General features: G+C 43.6%; 1 protein-coding gene across 1 annotated transcript; it reads left to right on the forward strand.

The window, feature by feature from the left end:
• The first annotated feature begins 618 nt into the window (after window positions 1-618).
• Window positions 619-21,334, forward strand: TMEM182 (transmembrane protein 182). Its single transcript, XM_082218875.1, has 5 exons — window positions 619-1,098; window positions 1,434-1,533; window positions 5,280-5,378; window positions 13,065-13,202; window positions 18,831-21,334. Exons 1-5 carry the CDS (start codon window positions 958-960, stop codon window positions 19,052-19,054), a joined length of 702 nt encoding a protein of 233 aa, XP_082075001.1. The 5' UTR covers window positions 619-957; the 3' UTR covers window positions 19,055-21,334.
• Window positions 21,335-23,216: the final 1,882 nt, after the last annotated feature.

The raw sequence follows: 23,216 nt of genomic DNA on the forward strand, positions 1-23,216 counted from the left end.
GCATTAATTGATTTTCAATGCATTCCTATGGGAAACCGTGCATCGCAAGACGAAAAACTCGCAAGACGAAGAGACTTGTGGAACGAATTAATTTCGTCTTGCGAGGCACCACTGTAATTAATAAAATTTCATTGATTGACTTCCATCGCTTACACTGCACTTCCTATATACATTTTAAGCAAGAATGTATCTGTTATTCTGTATTTTCCCCATACAATCTCACACAAATATTCTAATCAATACGTTTTCTAAATCTATTCTAAATTGTCACTTTTAACGGGTCAAGAAAGCTCTGTAACAACGCCTGATATTTGTCTGGGTGTGCTCGTCGATCAATGAGGCCCAAGCTTTCGGTGTAGCATGTATGTTCCTGGGTCTCAGCCTGGCTCTGTGCTTTTATGTGCTTGTCTGCGATGGAGGCTGAGCCAATTCCTTGCCTGCTTATGGGAGGTAGATACATTGATTACATGGCGTACATGCTTGCTGGAGTTGAAACTCAAACCTGCGCCGAGTAACAAGGGCACGCAGTAACTTCATCCCTCTTCCAGGTCTGTTGATGCACCAAGTGCCACAATATTTCCAGTCAATACCCAGCTAAGGGAAGGTCAGCTATTTTGGGCTGGCCACTCCTAGCGAAGGGAAAGCCTGTCTAGTTCCTTCTTCCATGGAGTGTCCTAAAATAGAAGTCCTGTCTATTCGTTAGGCTGCACTTTAATGGAGCACTAATCAAACCACAGCACAAGTGGGAAACCCATTGAGAAAGATATATTTTTTTAATAAAAAAACCACCAACTTCTTTCAAGACTTCAATTCTTTCGGCAGAACTTCTGGTCCGGCAGTTTAATCCTCGATGCGCTGTTTTTCGGGGGAGGTTTTTCTTTCTCACTAAAAGTATATTATAAATCTTTCACGTCCATTTTGTCAAAGAACAACAACAAATAAACAAACAAATCAGCAATGAAATTGAGAGTCGGGATATTTTTTGGAGGCTTATTTGGAGCTCTCGGGATCTTGTTCTTTTTGGTTGCCTTCGGAACGGACTATTGGCTTCTTGCTACAGAGGTTGGAAGGTGTTCAGAAGGCATGAATGACACCAGGGTTAGTATATATTTTTATTCCTCTGAATGGCATCTGAATGGTGCTTGCTTCTTTCTCACCAGAAATATCTCTTGCAAATGAGGAACACTCTGTATAGGTTACTGTGAGCCTCATCTAAACCCTATTAACATCCAGGAGATGATATTATGTGATTCTCATCTTGGTCAGTTACGTTCAGAACCAGCAGAGATATTAACCCCCCTCCCCATAATTTTGTTCAGAAACCTTTATTAACATTTCCCCCCCTATTTCTTACTTGCCTGTATGTGTCTATATTTGCACAGGGAATAGAGCTCCACTTGGTGAATAGCAATTTACATGTTTCTTTTATACAGGAAGAGAGAGTAACTTTCCACCATGAGGGTTTTTTCTGGAGGTGCTGGTTTGATGGGAACGTCGAAGAGAATGCCCACAGTATGTTAAAGTTTTGGTACAGTAAGTATCCCCCCTTTTTTTGGCAATATAATTTTACTTAGAATTGGTGCTTTTATTTAAAGTATGTCTGCATTTCCCAAAAGAGCGCCATTTGTATAATGCCCTGGTTCTTAAAGTGGTGGTCATCATAGATGTTTGCTCACACATTAGGAGCGACAATGCTGTAATGTTTCGCAGTGATCACAGAGGGATCCCTTTGGTGCAATTCTGCAAATGCTTGTACAAGTACATTGTTCAAATATGTTTGCAGCAGTTCGTACAAGGGTTCACACACTGCTGTACTATAGCATTTGTCAACAGCCAGGATAGATGGGGCTGATGAGAATTGTAGTCCAAAACCCCGCAGAGTCTTTTCTGTTGGGGATAATTCATACTGAAATTCCCCCAAAAAGGTTATTTATGTATGCCACGACTGCGGCCCGTGTTTTGTTATCCCCCAAATGGCAAATGGGTGAGGTCCCAACCAAAGAAAATGGCAACTTAAATTGACAGAATATGCGCAGCTTGAAGACTTAACATATAGAATAAGAGAACGAGAAGAACATACGTTTAGAGAAGACTGGAAAATGTTTATTGAATATATGGGAAATAATTGTGTGCAGCTGAAAACGCTGGCACCATTAAGATAAATTCAACAGTGTAAATAAGTTTTGATGTATGTAGTAATAGAATACTGAATGGTATAGTTTTTGTAAAATATGCAGGGATTTATGATATGTAAAATGAACCATGGAAAGAGAAGAAGGGAAGTCTTTGATATCTTAAGGATGTAAAAATGAGTACTTTAAATTGTTAAACAGAATATATATATATATATATATATATATATATATATATATATATATATATAAATGAATTGTAGTCCAAACTATATGGAGGGCACCCGGTTGGCAAAGGCTCTTGCACTAGGTTTTACATAATTTTGGATGCCTCTGCTTGTTCAAGAGGTTGAACAGGTAGGAGAATATACTTGAATTTGGGTTTACCTTCCTCTTGCACCACTCTAGCACAAAGTATCTTTGATTTACCGTATTTTTCGCCCTATAGGGCACACTGGCCCATAGGACATACCTCGTTTTTTGGGGGGTAAATGAATAAAAAAAAATTATTCCCCCCCCCCAGCCACCAGAACAAGCTGCTATCCGCAAGCCTTGCGAGCCCGCGGGAACTCCCGCCGGCTTGCAAGGCTTGCAGATAACTTCCTGAAGCCTGGAGAGGGAGAGGGGTCGGTGCGCACCGACACCTCTCACTCTCCAGGCTTCAACGAAAGCCTGCATTCGCCCCATAGGACGCACCCAGATTTCCCCTTCATTTTTGGAGGGGAAAAAGTGCGTCCTATGGGGCGAAAAATACAGTATATTGCAAACCCACAGGCAGGCATGCAGGGTCTTTTTTTTATTTTATACTGCACCTCATTATCCTGGGAGCTTTAAAAATAACGAATCATAATGAAAAACAGGTGGCATGCAGAACAGGACAGATTAAATGATGGCGTATGAGCTGCTTGCAGTGCTTGAGAAGTTCAAGTATGATAGCTATTAATTATTTTATTGAAATATGCAAGGCCCTCCTTGCAATATAACGCACAAGAACGCTTTGCAATAACATACCGTATTTTTCGCTCTATAGGACGCACTTTTTCTCCTTCAAAAATGAAGGGGAAATGTGTGTGCGTCCTATGGAGCGAAGACGCCGTAGCCCCGCGACCCTCTCCCGGCTGGAGAGGTGAAGCGCGGCTATGGCAGGAGCCTCTACAGCCCCACGTCACCTCTCCAGCCGGGAGAGCGCACGCGGGGCTAAAGAAGCACCTGCGACCCTCTCCTGGCTGGGGAGGTGACGCGCGGCTATAGAGGCTCCTGCCATAGCTGCGTGTCACCTCTCCAGCTGGGAGAGGGTCGCGGGAGGCTGCTTTAGCCCCGCGCGCGCTCTCCCGGCTGGGGAGGTGACGCGCTGCTATAAAGGCTCCTGCCATAGCTGCGCGTCACCTCTCCAGCTGGGAGAGGGTCGCGGGAGGCTGCTTTAGCCCCGCGCGCGCTCTCCCGGCTGGGGAGGTGACGCGCTGCTATAGAGGCTCCTGCCATAGCTGCGCGTCACCTCTCCAGCTGGGAGAGGGTCGCGGGAGGCTGCTTTAGCCCCACGCGCGCTCTCCCGGCTGGGGAGGTGACGCGCTGCTATAGAGGCTCCTGCCATAGCTGTGTGTCACCTCTCCAGCTGAGAGAGGGTCGCGGGAAGCTGCTTTAGCCCCGCGCGCGCTCTCCCGGCTGGGGAGGTGACGCGCTGCTATAGAGGCTCCTGCCATAGCTGCGTGTCACCTCTCCAGCTGGGAGAGGGTCGCGGGAGGCTGCTTTAGCCCCGCGCACGCTCTCCCGGCTGGGGAGGTGACGCGCGGCTATGGCAGGAGCCTGTCCGCTGTGCCTTTCCGCTGCTCTCTGACCTGCTCTTTGGGGCTGGTGGTGGGCTTCCCCCCGCCAGCCCCAAAGAGCAGGTCGAAAGGAACCTGAAGCCTGGAGAGCGAGAGGGGTCAGTGCACACCGACCCCTCTCGCTCTCCAGGCTTCCAAGGTAGCCGCCTGAACGCACCTTAAACGACACCTTGTTTTAGAGTGGGAAAACAAGAGGGGAAAGTTCTCCCCCTCTCTGTGCAGCGCCTCCTGCCGCTTCACTGAAGGGGCGCTGGGCAGAGAGGGGGAGATTTTTTTTCCCTTGTTCTCCCCCCTCTAAAACAAAGTGCGTCCTATTGTCCGGTGCGTCCAATGGTGCGAAAAATACGGTAATTTAGAACCATACAACCAGTAAACAGTAGCAATACTTTAGCCAAACAACAAAACAAAGGAACAGCCACTTAGTGCAGGTATCGCCAATATGAAATAATAATCTGGGTCTTTTGAAAAAAATGTTTTGAGATTTTTTTTAAAAAAATGTTTTAAATGTTTAAAACAAAACAAAGCAAAGCATTTGTTTGTATTGCTTTGCAGTTTTGTTGTTTGCCACACTAAGCCCATTTGGGAAGAAGAGCAGGATAGAAATTAAATAAAGAGGTAAATAAAGGAATATTGTATCCTCCAGCTGTTGTGACCTACAACTCTCATAATCTCTGCCCGTTAGTTGAGGTTAATGGGAGTTGAGGTTTAAAATATCTGGATAACACCCCACTGACCACAGTGGCACCTTGGTTTTTGAATATAATCTTTTCCGGAAGACTGTTCAAGTTCTGAAACATTCAAAAACTGAAAACTCAAAATGGAAGCCTCAAAGCAGAAATCTCAATACGGAAGCTGTGTTTCCGGTTCGACTTCTGAGGCGCATTCAAAAACCAAAGCATTTACTTTTGGGTTTACAGCGTTCGAGTTCTAAAATGTTAGTCAACGGAGACGTTCAAAAACCGAGGTGCTACTGTACCCTATACTTACTCAATGTATGCACTTTAAGGCACATTATATAACAAAAGCCTTCTTAATAAAACAGCAATAAAACATCAGTATCAATCACAATAGCTAGAAAGCTAGGAACTGATATAAACCGTTGGGAAAACCTGGAAAAGAGGCATATTTTTAATTGTAAATGAAAGCATCCAACATCTGTTGCCTGCCCAAAGTCCATAGGAGTTTGTTGCACCATGGATAAATCCCTTCTCTGTATCACTGTAAAGATAGACATGTCTAGGCTATGGTATGTCTAACGGCTTCCTCTGCAGATTCCAATAAATGCAGGACACTAGTTCAAATGTGTGCGGTTGCTTTTTTTCAGCAAACCAGTCGCCTACGAAAAACTGCACCCATGCCTATCTCTCTCCGTTTCCGTTCTTCCGAGATGAGCACAATTCAACTGCCTACAACTCGGCAATTAGTAAGTATTTTCCTGTTCACTACTGTGTCAATAGCGCTATTGCTTTCATGACTTGTGTGAGAGCTCTCCTGTTGGAAAACAGAATCCTAGGCTAAAAGGACCATGCTGCAATCTGAGTAAAGCTTAGTTCATGGGGAGGCAAACTACCGTAAGGCCCGAGGGCCGGATCTGGTCCAAGCGCCTTCTAAATCCGCCCTGCGGATGGTCCGGGAATCAGCGTGTTTTTCCATGAGTAGAATGTGTCCTTTTATTTAAAATGCATTCTGGGTTATTTGTTGGGCCTCCCTGCTGTTTTTACATGAGTAGAATGTGTGCTTTTATTTAAAATGCATCTCTGGGTTATTTGTGGGGCATAGGAATTCGTTCTCCCCCCCCCCCGCAAAAAAATTTAAAAAAATAGTCCGGCCCCCCACAAGGTCTGAGGGACAGTGGACCGGCCCCCTGCTGAAAAAGTTTGCTGACCCCTGGCTTAGTTGATTTCCACCCACTATTTCATATGTTTCAATCAATATTATTTGCCATTGCCGTTTCATTAATGATCGCTATACATCAGCACCTCCTAAATGTATGCATTGAAACTGATTATTATCTACCATAAGTGCTTTAATTGGAAAAAAAGTCCTACTTACACCTTGTTCCATTTCTGTCATGTAATCTTTTGTGTCACGTGATATGATTTGGTATCATATACTATTTTATTTTTTATTGGGACGCGGGTGGCACTGTGGGTTAAACCACGGTGTCTAGGACTTGCCGATCAGAAGGTCGGCAGTTTGAATCCCCATGACGGGGTGAGCTCCCGTTGCTCAGTCCCTGCTCCTGCCCACCTAGCAGTTTGAAAGCACTTCAAAGTGCAAGTAGATAAATAGGTACCGCTCCGGCGGGAAGGTAAACAGCATTTCCGTGCGCTGCTCTGGTTTGCCAGAAGTGGCTCAGTCATGCTGGCCACATGACCTGGAAGCTGTACGCCGGCTCCCTCAGCCAATAAAGTGAGATGAGCACCGCAACCCCAGAGTCGGCCATGACTGGACCTAAGGGTCAGGGGTCCCTTTACCTTAACCTTTACTATTTTATAAAACATGTGTTGTGTTTATACATTGGTGCTGTTTCAAATTGACCTAATCACACCAAGACTTCATTACTTAAAACATAATTGCATTATCTTTGATTTTAAACAATCCACAGAAATGTAGCTTCCTGGCTGTTCTAATGTTGCCTCAAAGGCAGTAACAATTTGTTAACCCATTCTAAATAGTTGTGCCTATCTAAAAGAAAACATAAGAAATTTGCTGTTATTTCAGGCTTACTTACAGACATTCTTAGGCTGCAAGCTCATTTCCACTTACATAGTAGGAGTAAGCTTCACTGAACTCAATGGGGCTTACTTCTGTGTAAAATGTATAGGATTGCAGTGTTCATGACACTTGGAAATCACCATGACACAGAAATGCTCAACTTTAATTTCTTCATATGGACCAATCTCATTGCTAACTACGATCTTAAGATTTTCACCACCCAGAGCAACAGGATTAAATAAATGTTCAGATTTTAAATTGCTGTTTTCCAGAGACAATTGAAAACATGGAGTTCTAAAATTTAGATCTAATATTCGCCGTAAGCCGGCACTACCACATAACAAGTCAGTTCACTGTGAAGAACTAATGGAACTATTATTATTATTATTCATTATATTGTTGTTTGTCTTTGGGGCCCTGCATTCTTCTTTTTAGAATCCCTTTTTGTGTCCTCAGCTACCCATTTCCCAGGGTAACTCTTAATTTCCAAGACAAGAAGTATGTGGCAAAGTATTTGTCACCTTTGCTTACAATGTGTGCACACTGAAGATTATATGTGTTCTGAGTGTTAAGCGCATTGCATTTCTCAGTCTATTTGTCACTGATGGATGGTTGGAATTCCATTTCTGTTAAACGTTATCTCCCATTACATCTTTTAATTTTAACTATAGCATACTCGTCTACTGTCCCACTGAGCGGTACATCCCAAACTTCCAGGATCCACACTGGCTTCTGATGGGATCGCAGGATGTCCTGGTTTGGTTCCTGCAAGAGTGTGGCCCCCCCAAAGATGCCTGCTTTGGGGGGCCATGCTTTTGTGCAAGTCACCTGGCTCCCACGGGAGTGTGGCCCCAAAATATGCACAACTTGATTTTCTTCTGTGGGATGTTGGAGGGAGGGTATGCTATGGTGATATTATGCATTTTTAAATGTCTTTTCCCAATTGGGCATAAAACAAGGACTACAAGTCTAAGGGATGCGGGTGGTGCTGTGGGTTAAACCACAGAGCCTAGGACTTGCCGATCAGAAGGTTGGCGGTTCGAATCCCCGCGACGGGGTGAGCTCCCGTTGCTCGGTCCCTGCTCCTGCCAACCTAGCAGTTTGAAAGCATGCCAAAGTGCAAGTAGATAAATAAGTACCAGAGCAGTGGGAAGGTAAACGATGTTTCCGTGCGCTGCTCTGGTTCGCCAGAAGCGGCTTAGTCATGCTGGCCACATGACCCGGAAGCTGTACGCCAGCTCCCTCAGCCAATAAAGCAAGATGAGCGCTGCAACCCCAGAGTCGGCCACGACTGGACCTGATGGTCAGGGGTCCCTTTACCCTTTACCTTTACAAGTCTTCTAGCCTGACATATATGCTTACTGAAAGGTGAATCCCACTGAACTCAAGGAATCTTACTCCCAAGTAAACATAAGCAGGATTGCAGGCCTTATCTGGTGTTATTAATCCCACATGCCTACCCAACTATGACAAAACAGAAACATTATTTCTACCGCTTAAAGTTAGCAGATAATTCTTTTCAGGCTGAAACTGCAGGCAGGCAGCTGAACCTGATAGATCTTCTCAGAAATCTATGCAAATGTGATCCTTCTATAGCTTTCATTTTGCCTTGTGCTGTGTGTGGATGTGAAGCTTTCCAGATTCTGTATTTGCAAATGGAAAAAAAACACCTTTTAAAAAACAACAACCAAGCACCCTTGGTAAAGACAGTTCTTTCTGTTAGCTGTGAGCAACAGCAACTGAAAGTTGTGTGCCCCATTCTGGAAACTGCTCTTTGCTTTCAGACATGCCGTCTCTGAGATTTTTAAATAAGTGAGCACATATTGATTGAACAAATAAATGGTTAAGAGCCAAACAGTCGTCTAGGATATTGATTTTTAAAATAAAAAAAATAATAATACAGCCATAAAGAATAACTTTTCTGAACAATCATGAATCAAAAATACAAAAAACCCCACTAACTCCTATTTGGTGATGATAATAATATATTAGTTCTGGCCAGTGCTATTTTCCTAGAAAAAGTGGTTCCAGGATTCATCATGAACACTTCCCTCGTTCTCTTAGAATGGAAATGGCGCCTCCCTGAGAGATGCCAGAATGATATTGCTATTTGAGAAATCAAACTTGGGTACAGCCCATTCAGTTCTGTCTTCCTTGTCCTGTCCTGACTCAGTTATATTTTTAGCTTTGGGTAACATTGCCAAGGCAAGTGCTGTGACACGCTGAAGAAAAATGTTGCACAGTTAAGTTATGGAAACTATTCTCTGTCACCCTGTTGCAACAACACAGAGTAGCCAGACGTGGAATACATAGCCCTGGTCGAATTTCTCTGTTACTTTCCTACAGTGTTTTACTTTAGAAAGATTTTGAATGTAAATATTGGAAATAAAACTGATTTATATACAGTATGGGAGACATACTATAATATCTGTAAACTGCTGTTTATGTGCGGCAGTGGAAGATATAGTGCATTATGTACTGTACTGTTCCTGCAGTCTAAACCACTGAGCCTCTTGGGCTTGCCAATTGGAAGGTTGGCAGTTCGAATCCCCGTGACAGAGTGAGCTCCCATTGTTCTGCCCCAGCTCCTGCCAACCTAGAAGTTCGAAAGCACACCAGTGCAAGTACAGTGGTGCCTTGGTTGTTGAACGGCTTGGCCCCTGAACAAATCGGCTCCCGGACGCTGCGAACCCGGCAGTAAGTGTTCTGGTTTGCAAAGGTTTTTTGGAAGCCGAACATCTGACGTGGCTTCCAATTGGGTGCAGGAAGCTCCTGCAGCCAATTAGAAGCTGTGCCTTGGCTTTTGAATGCTTCTAGGAGATGAAAGGACTCCCGGAATGGATTAAGTTAGAGATCCAAGGTACTACTGTAGATAAATAGGTACCGTTGCAGCAGGAAGGTAAACGGCGTTTCCGTGCACTCTGATTTCCATCAGGTGTTCCGTTGCACCAGAAGCGGTTTAGTCATGCTGGCCACATGACCCAGAAAGCTGTCTGTGGGAAAATGCTGGCTCCCTCGGCCTGAAAACGAGATGAGCGCTGCAACCCCATAGCTGCCTTTAACTGAACTTAACCATCCAGGGATCCTTTACCTTTTACCTTTTACTGTTCCCAGGGATGGATTTCTCAAATGGATTCTTCAGAGAGTTTTCTTTTTTGAACTGTAGGGAGAAAATGTGTTACTTGCTGGTAAATGGGGTTAACTATACTACATAAAAGGTTTCTGTGTTTGCTTTGGTAGACAAAATTTCATTGCACAACATGGGGCCCCCTGTGATAATGCTGGTGGCGCTGTGGGTTAAACCACAGAGCCTAGGGCTTGCCAATCAGAAGGTCAGCAGTTCGAATCCCCGTGACGGGTAAGCTCCCGTTGCTCGGTCCCTGCTCCTGCCAACCTAGCAGTTTGAAAGCACGTCAAAGTGCAAGTAGATAAATAGGTACTGTTCCGGCGGGAAGGTAAACGGCGTTTCCATGCACTGCTCTGGTTCGCCAGAAGCGGTTTAGTCATGCTGGCCACATGACCTGGAAGCTGCACGCCGGCTCCTTCAGCCAATAAAGCGAGATGAGCGCCACAACCACAGAGTTGTCCACAACTAGACCTAACGGTCAGGGGTCCCTTTACCTTTACCTCAACCTAACTAGCCCCCCAGCTGATGACCAAAGTTTTAAAGCAAATAATTTAAACTGTCTAACTGATATATGGAAGGTAATTTGTATCAGGTTGTATCCATCTCTGTATGAAACTTCCTCTCCTCCCTCTGGCAGTCTCACGTGCCCCCCAATATCTGCTCTGAAGAGTTGTGGATCCTTTCGAGCAGATCTTGGGAAGGCTGAAGGAGGCTGCAGGAGGAGGAAAGGAAGAAGACCCATTGCGTGAGTGGATTCAACCCATAGTATTTAAGTACAGTCTCATGATTGCACAGTCGCCTGAAGACAACTGATAAATAGCCCAATTTCTACATGCATATTTGGGCAAATGGTAAAACCTTATAGAAAAAAATTATAGGAATTAATGAAGTTTAATTGGAGTAATATCTTATCCACTCCAAGGTGTCAGAGCAGACAGCAATATATTAACTATCCTACCTTATCTCTATCTTGCACTATTCCTGGTAGTTTGAATGAACACGATCAACCAATAAAATTGAATGAAAAGCTCTTACACCATTTAAAGAAGGCATACTTTGATGAACCACCAATGGAAAAGACTTCTAAAGTTGAGGACCTTCATGGTTCAGGATAATCTAAACAAATAATCTACGCAAAATAGGCATCGATGGCATGCCCCAAAGTAGAAAGGTTCTCCACATTTGAACCTGCCTACAGTCTTCAGTTTTAAAAGGACTCATTACATGTCCTGGTACCATCACAGACCACAATGTTCGTGGGCATCAAGGATTGGGTCTACTCAGTGCCAACCACATTGTGGGCATGTCTAACTTTCATGAGTTCCAACAATTGTTTGGATGTTGTTGTTTTCCCTTATGCAATTTTTGTCTGTAGCCACAAATGAAGTTCAACAAGTAGCTGCGAAAAACAATTTGGCCAAAGTAATAAATTCCAGGGTGTGGCAAGGTGGGGTGCTTGTCATGCAAGAATATATTTTTAAAACAATGGAATGACCTACAATGACTCTATATCTATCATCTATCTATCTATCATCTATCTATCTATCTATCTATCTATCTATCTATCTATCTATCTATCATCTATCATCTATCTATCATCTATCTATATCTATCTATCTCTCTATATCATCTATCTATCTATCTATCTATCTATCTATCTATCTATCATCTATCATCTATCATCTATCTATCTATCTATCTATCTATCTATCTATCTATCTATCTATCATCTATCTATCTATCTATCTATCATCTATCTATCTATCTATCTATCTATCTATCTATCATCTATCTATCTATCTATCATCTATCTATCTATCTATCTATCTATCTATCTATCTATCTATCATCTATCTATATCTATATCTATCTATCTATCTATCTATCTATCTATCTATCTATCTATCATCTATCTATCATCTACCTATCATCTACCTATCATCTCTAGCATCTAGTTATTTAATATATTTTTAGAATTATAGCTATCTGCAGAATAGTTATAAACGAAGGAAACTAAAGGTCAGTTTATGAAATGAAAATACAAATGTCTGCTTCCATTGAAGATAATATATACAGTGTGGATTGCTAGAATTCTCATATATTGTAAGATTTATGAGACATCGTCAGTCACATATGATTGGTTGAATGAGTATAGGTTGAGTATAGGTTGTCTTAGTTCAGTGCTATTAATACCAAAACCTCGTATTAAACTGTTTTTGATATCCACTTATTAAACTTAAACTGTCACCCATGATACATAGGCCTACACTTTCTTTCCTTATCTCCTCCATTTTAGCTCTAGGAAAACAGGCTATAAAATAATTTGTCTAACAAGAAGAATTGATATTCCCCTTTTTACAATGTACAGAACGAATTTATTTCCGCGGCCACGGTCTTTAAAGTGTCTCCGAAAATAGATGTGTAATTAAGCAGCTAAATTATTATGTTATGAACATTTTTTGGGGGCCACCATATGTCACAAAACTCTCAGCCCATTTATCACCAGCTGCTTCCATTAATTCAGCATTGCTTGCCCTTGGCTCAATGAGATTCTGTAGTTTTGCATTTTGAATTGAATAATATACAAAGAACTGAATGGCTTCGGCGATAGGCAGACTTGACTTCCTCGTTTCATATATTCCCCCCCCCCCGGTTGTCCTGTTGGTGTTTTCAGTTTCATTTTAAAAACCACACACCAGTGTATTTCCCCCCGAAATAAACGAGCTTCACGAAATCTCCGTGGTTGGTTTTTTTTGTTGTAATTTTTTTAAGGAGGAAGGATTCTGAATCCTTAAACTGGCCCTGTCCTAGGAATGCCCAAATGAGCTTTCTTTCTTGTGTCTGTTTCTACTTTGGTGAACTTGGTTGTTATCTAGCGAAAGCGTATAATTATCTAGAAGAATCTTGGCTACAGTTCAGCACACCATTTTATGAACCATTTCCATTCCCCAAGTAAACGAACCTATTAACCACACACGTATACTGTATACTTATTAACCGTATACACGTATACTTAACGTTATTATATTCCAAGATCATCTGATAGGATTTGGCGTTCAAGCCTAATGAAAGACATATGGCGTCTTAGATCACTAAGGCACAGGAAGCCACGTTAGAATAAATGATCAGCTTTGGTGATGAAGAAAATGAAAATGGGAGGCGGGGCGGGGCGGGGGCGACTTCGTAAAATGGCCTTGTGTTGTAAGGATGTTTTTGAAAAATCCTCTTTCTGTATCTTTCCTGCCTTCCCCTGATAACCTCTAGTTTATCGTGGCTTCTGGTCTGTTCTCATGTTGCTGGGAGTGGTCACTGTGGTCGTGGCGAGCTTCTTCATCATCTGCGCTGCACCCTTTGGTAGCCACGCGTTGTACAAAGTTGGGGGAGGCTTTTTCATCACTGCTGGTAAGTGTTCACTGTTTTAATCCAAATTCAACCACCCCTGCTCCTTTTTAAAAAACAAACAAACGTGCAACATTCGGCCTAGAATTGTGGGTTTGGCTTTTTTAAAAAAACAAAGCAGAACAAAACCAAAATGCACATCAAGGGAATTCTGCGTGCTATTTTGGAGGTTTTCTGGCAGAAGGCTCTCAGAAGAAAATGGCACTGGGGAAGAATTGGGAGAGTTCATGTTGCAGCTATGGTTCATTTCAATAGGTCTAGACCAGACATAGGCAAACTCCGGCCCTCCAGATGTTTGGGACTACAATTCCCATCATCCCTAGCTAACAAGACCAGTGGTCAGGGATGATGGGAATTGTAGTCCCAAACATCTGGAGGCCCGAAATTGGCCTTTGCCTGGTCTAGGGCAAATAATAATAATAATAATAATAATAATAATAATAATAATGGAATCATAGGATAATAGAATTGTAGAGCTGGAAGGGTCATCTAGTCCAATCTCCTACAATGCACAATAATTTTATGTAATTATATAATATATGTGTAATCATACTAATAATTTATATAATGTAAGAAGGGCACACAAGATATCATTAAGTGGTAATAAAGTAGGATGATCCTAGGATTGCTCTAGCATTCTGAATCTATCTTCCAACAAGACATTCATTCCTTCATGGTTGGAAGGATTATAATGTCAAGAAAAGGAAACAGTGTCAAGGCCACACTGTCATGGAATCACAGAATTGTACAGTTGGTAGCGACCACGAGGGTCATCTAGTCAAACGACCTGCAATGCAGGAATCTCTTTTTGCCCAGCATGCGGCTCAAACCCATAACCCTGAGATTAAGAGTCTCACGGTCTAAATCTGGGAAAGCTTCTTCATGTAGTTTTCTTGGTGGTCTGTGTGATTTGCCTGTGAGGACCAGTGCGTCAAGAGAATGCTTGCTTGGGTCTAGAACACCTGAACTGAAATTCCTACTTGCCCAAGAAAGCTTACTGCTATTGTCTCTAACCTCTGTTTCTTTAATCAATAAGATGGTAATAATAGACAATATAAAGCACTTTGTGGACTAAGTACAGTGGTGCCTCGCAAGACGGAATTAATTCGTTCCGCGAGTTTTGTCGTCTTGCGATTTTCATCTTGCGAAGCACGGTGTCGGGAAAGTTTTGGAAAAGCTTCAAAAATCACCAAAGTCTTTAAAAACCTCAAAAAAGGCTACCACACTGCGTTCTTTGAGTTGCTCCTCGAAGTCAAGTCGCAGCTGTATTAACGGTGTTAAGAAAAAGGAAACAAACTTGCAAGACGTTTCTGTCTTGCGAAGCAAGCCCATAGGGAAAATCGTCTTGCGAAGCAGCTCAAAAAACAAAAAACCCTTTCGTCTAGCGAGTTTTTTGTCTTGCGAGGCATTCGTCTTGCGAGGTGCCACTGTATTGGAAGAAATGTGTGGGGAATTCTGTTTGCATTGTGGCTCTGCTTTTGCAAGATGTGCTTTTGTAGTTTGTGGCCAGTGTCTGTTTGCACATAATCCAAGAATTCATGCCCAATGCTGGCAGCAGTAGTTCTCCATCAGTGTAGCAGTTTGGTACTGTTCAGAATCTCCTGCTTTTCAGTTCCTGTTGATATGTATTACTTCAAAGTTTTTGGAGCATGGATGGGAGACCACAGGTTTATGGGCCAAATGTTGCCCTCCAGGACTCCTTATCCGGCCCTTGAGCTGAGGCAATAATCCCTTTATAGGCCACACCCCCTTTCCCCAGCCCCTCCATGCCAGCCCTGGTCCATGCCCACCCTGACTGCTTTTGCCTGACTAGAATGTGTCCTTGGGCTGTGGCAGTGCCTCTTGCTTATTTGTGTTGAGAGATTTGTGGGTAGAAACCTCCGACATTGGCATGGCTGAAACGTGGCCTACAGTACAAAAGTAGGAATCCTAGCTGTCGCCCTGCCCTATGGCACCAGCCAACACTGGTATGTGACCCATACCCTTCAACATTTTGAGTCCTGAAAACAGGACGCACATCTTCTTGCCCATGCTCCTGCGTGAGTCACATGATCTGCAGAAGGATCCAAAAGACACTTTTTTTTCTGGGACGTGCTTGCATGGCACCCAAAAATCGCACGAGATCACAGCACTCAAAATGGCTGCCATGCTCTCTTGTGAGAAAATGGGATGTCCTGTTTTTTTCTGGGATGCTAGTGGGGTATTGTGTGGGGCCCCCCAGATTACTCATGAGGAGATGTGGCCCTCAAACTAAAAAAAGCTTCCCCCTCCCTGAGGTACTCATTTAACCTCTGTTGTCTAGACTGTATTCAAATCTAGAGGGCCACATGCAAAGCCCTCAAGCCAGAATAACCGTCAAGAAATTATTCTCTCTGCTCCCAACCATGACGATTGATTGTATGGGGGTGAATCCATTTCTTCTCAGGGAGCTTCTGGTTTACAATTTGAATGCAGCAAGATTTGTACTTGAAACATTTCGGCTGAGATCCTATAGCCACTTAACCTGAGATTAAGCCCCATGACATCTCCTGGAATTTACATTCTGAGTTTACCTGTACAGAAGTGCGCTGCGAGTCTCATGCATGGGGTGCAAACCACCAATACCCTAATGCCAAGCACAAACTGGAATTTGCTCCCACAAGAGGAAATGATGGCCACCAACTTGGATGTCTTTGCAAGAGAGTTGGACGAGCTGATGGACAATAAAGCTATACATGGCTACTATCCCCGACAGCTGTGTTTTACCCCAACTGTTGGAGATACTTTGCCTCTCCAAACAAACCGGAGCAGCGCACGGAAACACCGTTTTCCTTCCCGCCAGAATGGTACCTAATTATCTACTTGCACTTTGACGTGCTTTCGAACTGCTAGGTTGGCAGTTGCTGAGAATCAGAGATGGAGAGAACGCTGTTCTGCTCAGATACTTCCTTCAGGCTTCCCTTGGACATCTGGTTGGCCACTGTGCGAACAGGATGCCACTGGCCTCATCCTGCAGGGCTTTTCTTATGTTCTTATGTTCAAAGTAGAGACTTGAGTTGGCAGCAAAGGATCTTCAACTGTGCAAGTCTTCTGTAAAGGTAAAGGGACCCCTGACCATTAGGTTCAGTCGCAGACAACTCTGGGGTTGCGGCGCTCATCTCGCTTTACTGGCCGAGGGAGCTGGCGTACAGCTTCCGGGTCATGTGGCCAGCATGATTAAGCCACTTCTGGCAAACCAGAGCAGTGCACAGAAACACCGTTTACCTTCCTGCCAGAGTGGTACCTAATTATCTACTTGCACTTTGACGTGCTTTCGAACTGCTAGGTTGGCAGGAGCAGGGACTGCGCAACGGGAGCTCACTCCGTCACGGGGATTCGAACCGCCTACCATCTGATCGGCAAGCCTTAGGCTCTGTGGTTTAACCCACAGTGCCACCCGCACTCCCAAGTCTTCTGAGGTCAGTGCAAAAATGCCTGCTTTGGTTTCTGTTCCTTGCCTGCTGTTCCCTAGGCCTGCTCAACCACTTATTTGTGGAACACTTTGGTTCCTTCTATTCGTCTCTATCATTACAGAGACAGCTGTGCGGATGGCTTTTTCTTCTTCTCCTTTTGCTACTAAGCTCATGCTAAATTACACCCTCAGATTTTCTGCCAGCCTCTCGCTGCAGTAACTTGGATCTTACGAAAAGTCTCAACAGCGGAACTTCTCGGTTATTGACTCGCGTAGAGAAAGTATCAATACGTAGCCCGACGACACCCGCAGTGGGAGCAAAGTCTGCAAGGTAAACCTGTGAGCAAAACAATTGCTTACAAATCAGCATAGTTCTACATTTACCAGCGGCGCCTGCCGGAGGCTCCTGTCACTCTCTACAGCACCTGTTGACTTCTTGTCTGTGCAATGGAAGCTTTGTGCCATAAACAGCCATTCACGGCTGACGAGCGAAAGACATTTTGCTGTGCAGGAAGAATAAGGAAGGCCTGAAAATTGCTCTTGAATTCCTAGGCATTTATAAAGATTCTGTGTTCTTTTTCTCTTCCCACAATGAGCAGAAGTGTGTGTGTGTGTGTGTGTCTGTGCATGAAACAGATTAAAAAGAATAAATGTTAATGGCAGAAATGACTGACCTCCGAGCAGCCTGGGTCTTATCTCATTCCACAGTGCTGTGTATCAAACATGGGCCTCCTTTAAAAATAAAATAGGAAAATAGAAAGGCATGGGGAGAGGGGGGAAAAAGAATGAAAGTGCTTATTTATCCTAATCTCTCTGAGACATATATTTTACTTTTTAAAAATAATTGCCCCCAGTTGCTTGTGATTCACTGCAGCTTTTTTCTTTTTTTCTTTAAAAAAAAATCCTGTTTGACTAAACAACAGATATTTGTGCCCCAAGCAAAGGTCTAACAAGCTGAAAACGAAGAAATATGTTTGCAGCCTGAAATGTTTCTAAAAATGCCTGCTTCTTGAAGTTGATGGCAGGGATGAGGTTAATCTCAGCCACTGGGCTCGAAAACACGGCCCTTCCTGACAATTGTCAGCATAAGAGGCTGAGAACAGCCTTCCCAAAATAAATACATTTCGTTTGACACGTCCCGCTTCATAATGAACTGACATTGCAATTAGACTTGCAGTAGATCCTCTCCTGCCTTTCAAAGCATGATAAATGTTCTGAAAGAAGAAAGGCAAGAAAGAAAGGCAGGCAAACAGAGATAGCTTAAGGTTACAGGAAGTGGCTTCAGCAAGTTATGATGTGACTGAATGTTAGTTCCTAAATAGGAGTTTTACGAAGATGACTCTGGATGCATGTCTAGTGGGATAGGACCCTGTCACACGTGTGTTTGCTCTGTATGGAACTTCATCTGAACTCTGCTCATGTCCATATTGGTCCCTATTCACCACATTTTTTTCCAGCTTTCAATGCTATTGAGGACACACGAATATCAAGCTGATTGTGGGGTGCAGTTTGACAGTGACTTATTGCAAACCTGCATGTGTGCGGGTTCCCAGAGAGATGATCGCGGCTGCCGTTCTCCTCCTTTGCCCCTCTTGCTGCTGTTCTGCCATGAGCTGAGCGATGGTTTGGCTTTGTGCGGCCTCTGAGCATGGGTGTCACACAAACCACAAGCTATGAGGAAGTTTTGTTCTTGGGTTTGCAGCTGATGGTTTGTCTGGCGGAGACAAACCATAGCTGTCAAGCGTCCCTTATTTGGCGGGACAGTCCCTTATCCCAGGGCCATGTCCCACTGCTGTCCCTTAAATAAGCTACTGAAGGTAATGGGGCCCTTTCTATGTCAAGCTGTGCTTTGTCAACAACAAATTGTTGCTTTTTTGTGTTGAATATATGCTATATGGTAATTTATAGGACCTAATAGGCATCTAAAGCCATTTGCACGCAACAAAATATGTATTTTATCAAAGTAATTGTTGATCCTTTATTTTGGCTGCTGATCCCTTATTTTCGAGGCTGCTGGTCCCTTATTTTCAAATCTGTAAGTTGATAGCTATGAGACAAACCATTTGTGCTAAGGCTTGGTTTGGCTTAGTGTTAGGGGAAAACTTGACCGTTGTCCTTCACTGGCTATACCAAGCATTTCTCAAGCAAACTGAGCCATCATATATCTTTACTAAAACTTATTTTTTCCCTCCTTCCTTCAGGTATTGTCTTCACATTGGTGGTAATCCTTTACGTCATCTGGGTCCAGGCAATGGCTGATCTTGAAAACTATGTGAATATGAAGAAAATAGACTGTCCTGATTTTTCTGTCTATGTTCGTTATGGCTGGTCTTTTATACTGGCTCTAGTTGGAATTTTTTTTACTATGTTTTCAGGAATGCTGTTCCTACTGGTAGGGCGTACAATTTATCTGCACTCTGATTAATCAGATGTCGGCTGTTTGAAATGTTGGAATTATGGCGAGGTTTTGCTGAAAAGCTATTTTTATACATTATCCCTCTTATAGCCATGTGTTTGCTGGTGCTATTCTAGATCTGCTTACGTAGCTAATGCAATCCCATGCATATCTACTCAGATGTAAGTCCTACTGAGTTCAGCGAAGCTTATATCCAGGTATGTCCTTATAGGATTTGCGGTCTCAGTTATATATCCTTGTCATAAAGGAATAGTGACATAAATTAGACTGTTCAAATTCCTTCAGATCTTGATGAACTGCATGCAACACACGAGATATTTTGCAACTTCATGTCTCTGTGTTGAACGCACTGGGGGACAGATAAAAATATGAAATGATTCATGTAAGAATTTTGGCTTAGGGCCAATTCAACCATTATCTTCTTAATGAAGGAATATGCAATGAAACCACACCTCCTGCTCATATATATTAGCCACAGAAGAAGGGAACGGGCAGCACAGGCTGTAGATCACCCTTCCAGTAGTCGCCTAGCATTCACCTTGTGCCAATGTGCCATTCTTTTAGCAAGGCCAGAACTCTTGCCTCTTGCTTGCCACAAATCTAGTCTCAAGTGACAGTGCTTGGCTCATCTTAACAAGGGCTACTTTCCCTTGATGTACAATTGTATTTCTCCACGCTCAGAGTCTCCTTCTAAGGGGAAGGTTTGTGTGCTTCGATAGGAATCGTCATGGTCGCTAAGTGAGGTGCAAGTGTTAACGCTGGCTAGGTTTGCAATGAGCGCAGGATCTGGTCATGGCAAGGCAACGGGAAAGTGAATGCTGTAACTCCCATCTGCAAGCAACTGTGCTGCTTCCTGGAAGAATGAAACCTATTCCCACCTCCCTGTGGCTAACCTAAGCAAAAGTAAACTCAGTCATGTGTGTTCCCTCATTAGGAAAGGAAATGTGTGAATTAGTCCTGGTTCTGCTTATGCAGAAGAAAGCAAGTGTCCACAGAATCCCTTAATCACCCGTTATTTCTTTCGGCATTTGGCATTAGCTTTAATATGAACAAATATTTCTGCTCTTAAAAATAGAGTGCAGTTGCCCATGTATTGCTTTAGCCAATGTGGCAGTAGTGCAGAAGGCCAGGTCGCTGAATTAGTGCTGTGGTGTTGCTATGAATGCTTTCATGTGGTCCAAGTTATAAACATTTAGTGTAATGGAACTGGGAAGTTTATGGGTCATTTAGTTCAGTTCTCTGCAATAGCAGATTCCCCCCCACCCCCGGGCTTAACAACAATATATGCTTTTCTGTTGTCCGTTATATATTTATTATTATTTTTGCTTCCCTCTGTACTTTACGGCTTGACTTATTTGGCCAAGTCACCTTGACTGGTGTCCATCAGTCACCTTCTTGCAGCCAGCCTGCTTTCTTCTTTTGACATACAAGGAAATCTGGGAACCATGCAACGGATATGTGAACTCTCACAATGTGAAAAGGGTATCTGAAACCTGCTGACAATGTGAGAAGCTTGCCTCTCCCACCACACATGGATGCCTGGACCTCTGAAGAAGCAGGAAGTGTGGTAATGTGTGTCCTTCCAAATTAGCTGGAGATTGTCAATAACTGCCCCTTTCCCTTAATATCTATAGGACACTGATGGAGAAACGGCCCGGCCTTTCAGCCAAGCCTGGTGTTGGCATCTGGAATCTTTGGGCTGCTGTCAGGGCCCAACTGCCTGCCCTGCACCCCCATTTTTCCTTGTCTGACACTCTAGCCACGTTTTTAATTTCCCATGATGCTTCTGGTGTAGCACTCTTCTGGGGCATTGAGAGAAATTTAAAGGCTGACCAGGCCTCGTTGTTAAGTGCTGTTGGAGGGCTGCCATCACAAGCCCACCAGGGCCCACTGACAGGGAAGGCGGCCCACCTGTAGCTACTTTGTCCAAAGAGGAGTCATGCTTGCTGTGTTGAGTATACCTGAAGGAGCATCTTCACCCCCATCGTTCAGCCCAGACACTGAGGTCTAGCTCCAAGGGCCTTCTGGTGGTTCCCTCATTGAGAGAAGGTTACAGGGAACCAGGCAGGAGGCCTTCTCAGTAGTGGCACCCACCCTGTGGAACGCCCTCCCATCAGATGTCAAGATGATACGACCTTTAGAAGACATCTGAAGGTAGCCCTGTATACGGAAGACTTTTAATGTGTAATGTTTTATTATGTTTTTATATATGTTGGAAGCCGCCCAGAGTGGCTGGGGCAACCCAGTCAGATAGGCGGGGTACAAATAATAAAATTATTATTAATATTATTGTTATTATTATTAGTATTTGCTCCCTTCAAATTCTTGCGATTCTGTAGTTATCCTATTTCTTATTAAAGCCATCCAACCAGAAAAAGACCTTCCATAAGTTTACTAAGCAACTTGCTCTATAGGCTACATTTTATTTGCAGTATGCAAATAAAATGTATGATGATGTACAATACGACTTACTTATAAATAAATTTGTGGAAGTCCTGTAGCCCAGTCCAGGAATTCCATGCAGCTCCATTTCTCAGTCTCCCAAGCGCTTATTCCCTTTGAAGTGACTGGGGAATGTCCATGTCCAGAAGTTCTATTTGTGTCTATCAGAGCCAGAGAGAGAGAGAGAGAGAGAGAGAGAAAGAGCTTCAGATCCTCATCAGCTTTATATTTATTGCATGATCTGTCCCAGAAGGATGGGATTAATAACTCACAAGTCTGCCAAATCCACATCCTTAAAATCCAGGCAGATTTTTCAAAGATAGACTCCTTCTTTCAGCATTACATGATGACTGGATACCTTTAAACATATAAATATATATATATTCGACATGTGTTTTTATGTAAAAATGGCTTGCTATGTTCTACTTTTTTAAAAAAATAAAAAGTTAATTAAGAAAAGATCAGCACAAAGGAAACTTTCTTCCCCACCACTCCCTCCAGCCAATCCATGAAGTTGAATTCCATTATTTTAGCACACTCTGTCATTTGCTTCTCTGTGTACTTTGCTTATTTTAGTTGCTATGCTTATATTCTATCTTACCCCCCCCCATGGATTTCCAAGCGGTGTCCAGTGTTTCCAAGCCATTTCCCGTTCAGTGACTGGCCACATCTAGACATACAGCACAATTCAAAGTGTTGGTGCTGACCTTGAAAGCCCTAAACGGCCTCGGCCCAGTATACATGAAGGAGCGTCTCCACCCTCATCGTTCTGCCCGGACACTGAGGTCCAGCGCCGAGGGCCTTCTGGTGGTTCCCTCACTGCGAGAAGCGAGGTTACAGGGAACCAGGCAGAGGGCCTTCTTGGTGGTGGCGCCCACCCTGTGGAATGCCCTCCCACCAGATGTCAAGGAAATAAGTAGTAGGTGTGTGGCAGACGGAGGGGAAAGGAGCATCTTGTGCTAGTGGAGCCAGACATTTTGCTGTTGGACGTGGATTACCAAATGAGAAACCCATCTTCCACACTAGGGGGTGGATCTACACACAGGAAAAAAACATGCTATAAATAAGTCTGAAATAAAACCGTTATAGCAAAAGAAAAAAAACACTATGGAAAATCGCATCGTTGTTTGTTTTTTTGCTCTCCAGCATCATCTGGTGTTGCATGTTTATGAGGGATGCGGGTGGCGCTGTGGTCTAAACCACTGAACCTCTTGAGCTTGCCGGTTGGAAGGTCGGCGGGTCGAATCTCGGTGATGGGGTGAGCTCCCATTGCTCTGTCCCAGCTTCTGCCAACCTAGCAGTTCGAAAGCATACCAGTGCAAGTAGATAAATAGGTATTGCTGCAGCAGGAAGGTAAATGGTGTTTCCGTGAGCTCTGGCCCTCATCATGGTCCTCCGTGCGCCAATAGCGGTTTGGTCATGCTGGCTGCATGACCCAGAAAGGTGTCTGCAGACAAACAGCGGCTCACTCAGCCTGAAAAGCAAGATGAGTGCCACACCCCATAGTACCTTTGACTGGACTTAACTGTTCGGGGTCCCTTACCAGCATTCAAAACACTGTTTTTTGACTAATGTAGCTGAGTCCTTAGTCATGGTACACAGTATCTAAGGCTGGTCAAGTTGTTGCAACCTATGAGGCAAAAGATCCCACAAGTGTGTCACTTCTTTCATTGCAGTAAAATATAATAACAATAACAGTAACAGTAACAATACTATTACAATATTGAGC

Source organism: Podarcis vaucheri, assembly GCF_965113315.1.
Source record: "Podarcis vaucheri genome assembly, chromosome: 4".
Taxonomy (NCBI): domain Eukaryota; kingdom Metazoa; phylum Chordata; class Lepidosauria; order Squamata; family Lacertidae; genus Podarcis; species Podarcis vaucheri.

Coding starts and splice junctions, on each gene's coding strand:
- TMEM182 (XM_082218875.1), top strand. CDS start 958: ATGAAATTGAGAGTCGGGATATTTTTTGGAGGCTTATTTGGAGCTCTC. Junction 1,099..1,433: donor AAGGCATGAATGACACCAGG/GTTAGTATATAT, acceptor TCTTTTATACAG/GAAGAGAGAGTAACTTTCCA. Junction 13,203..18,830: donor AGGCTTTTTCATCACTGCTG/GTAAGTGTTCAC, acceptor TCCTTCCTTCAG/GTATTGTCTTCACATTGGTG.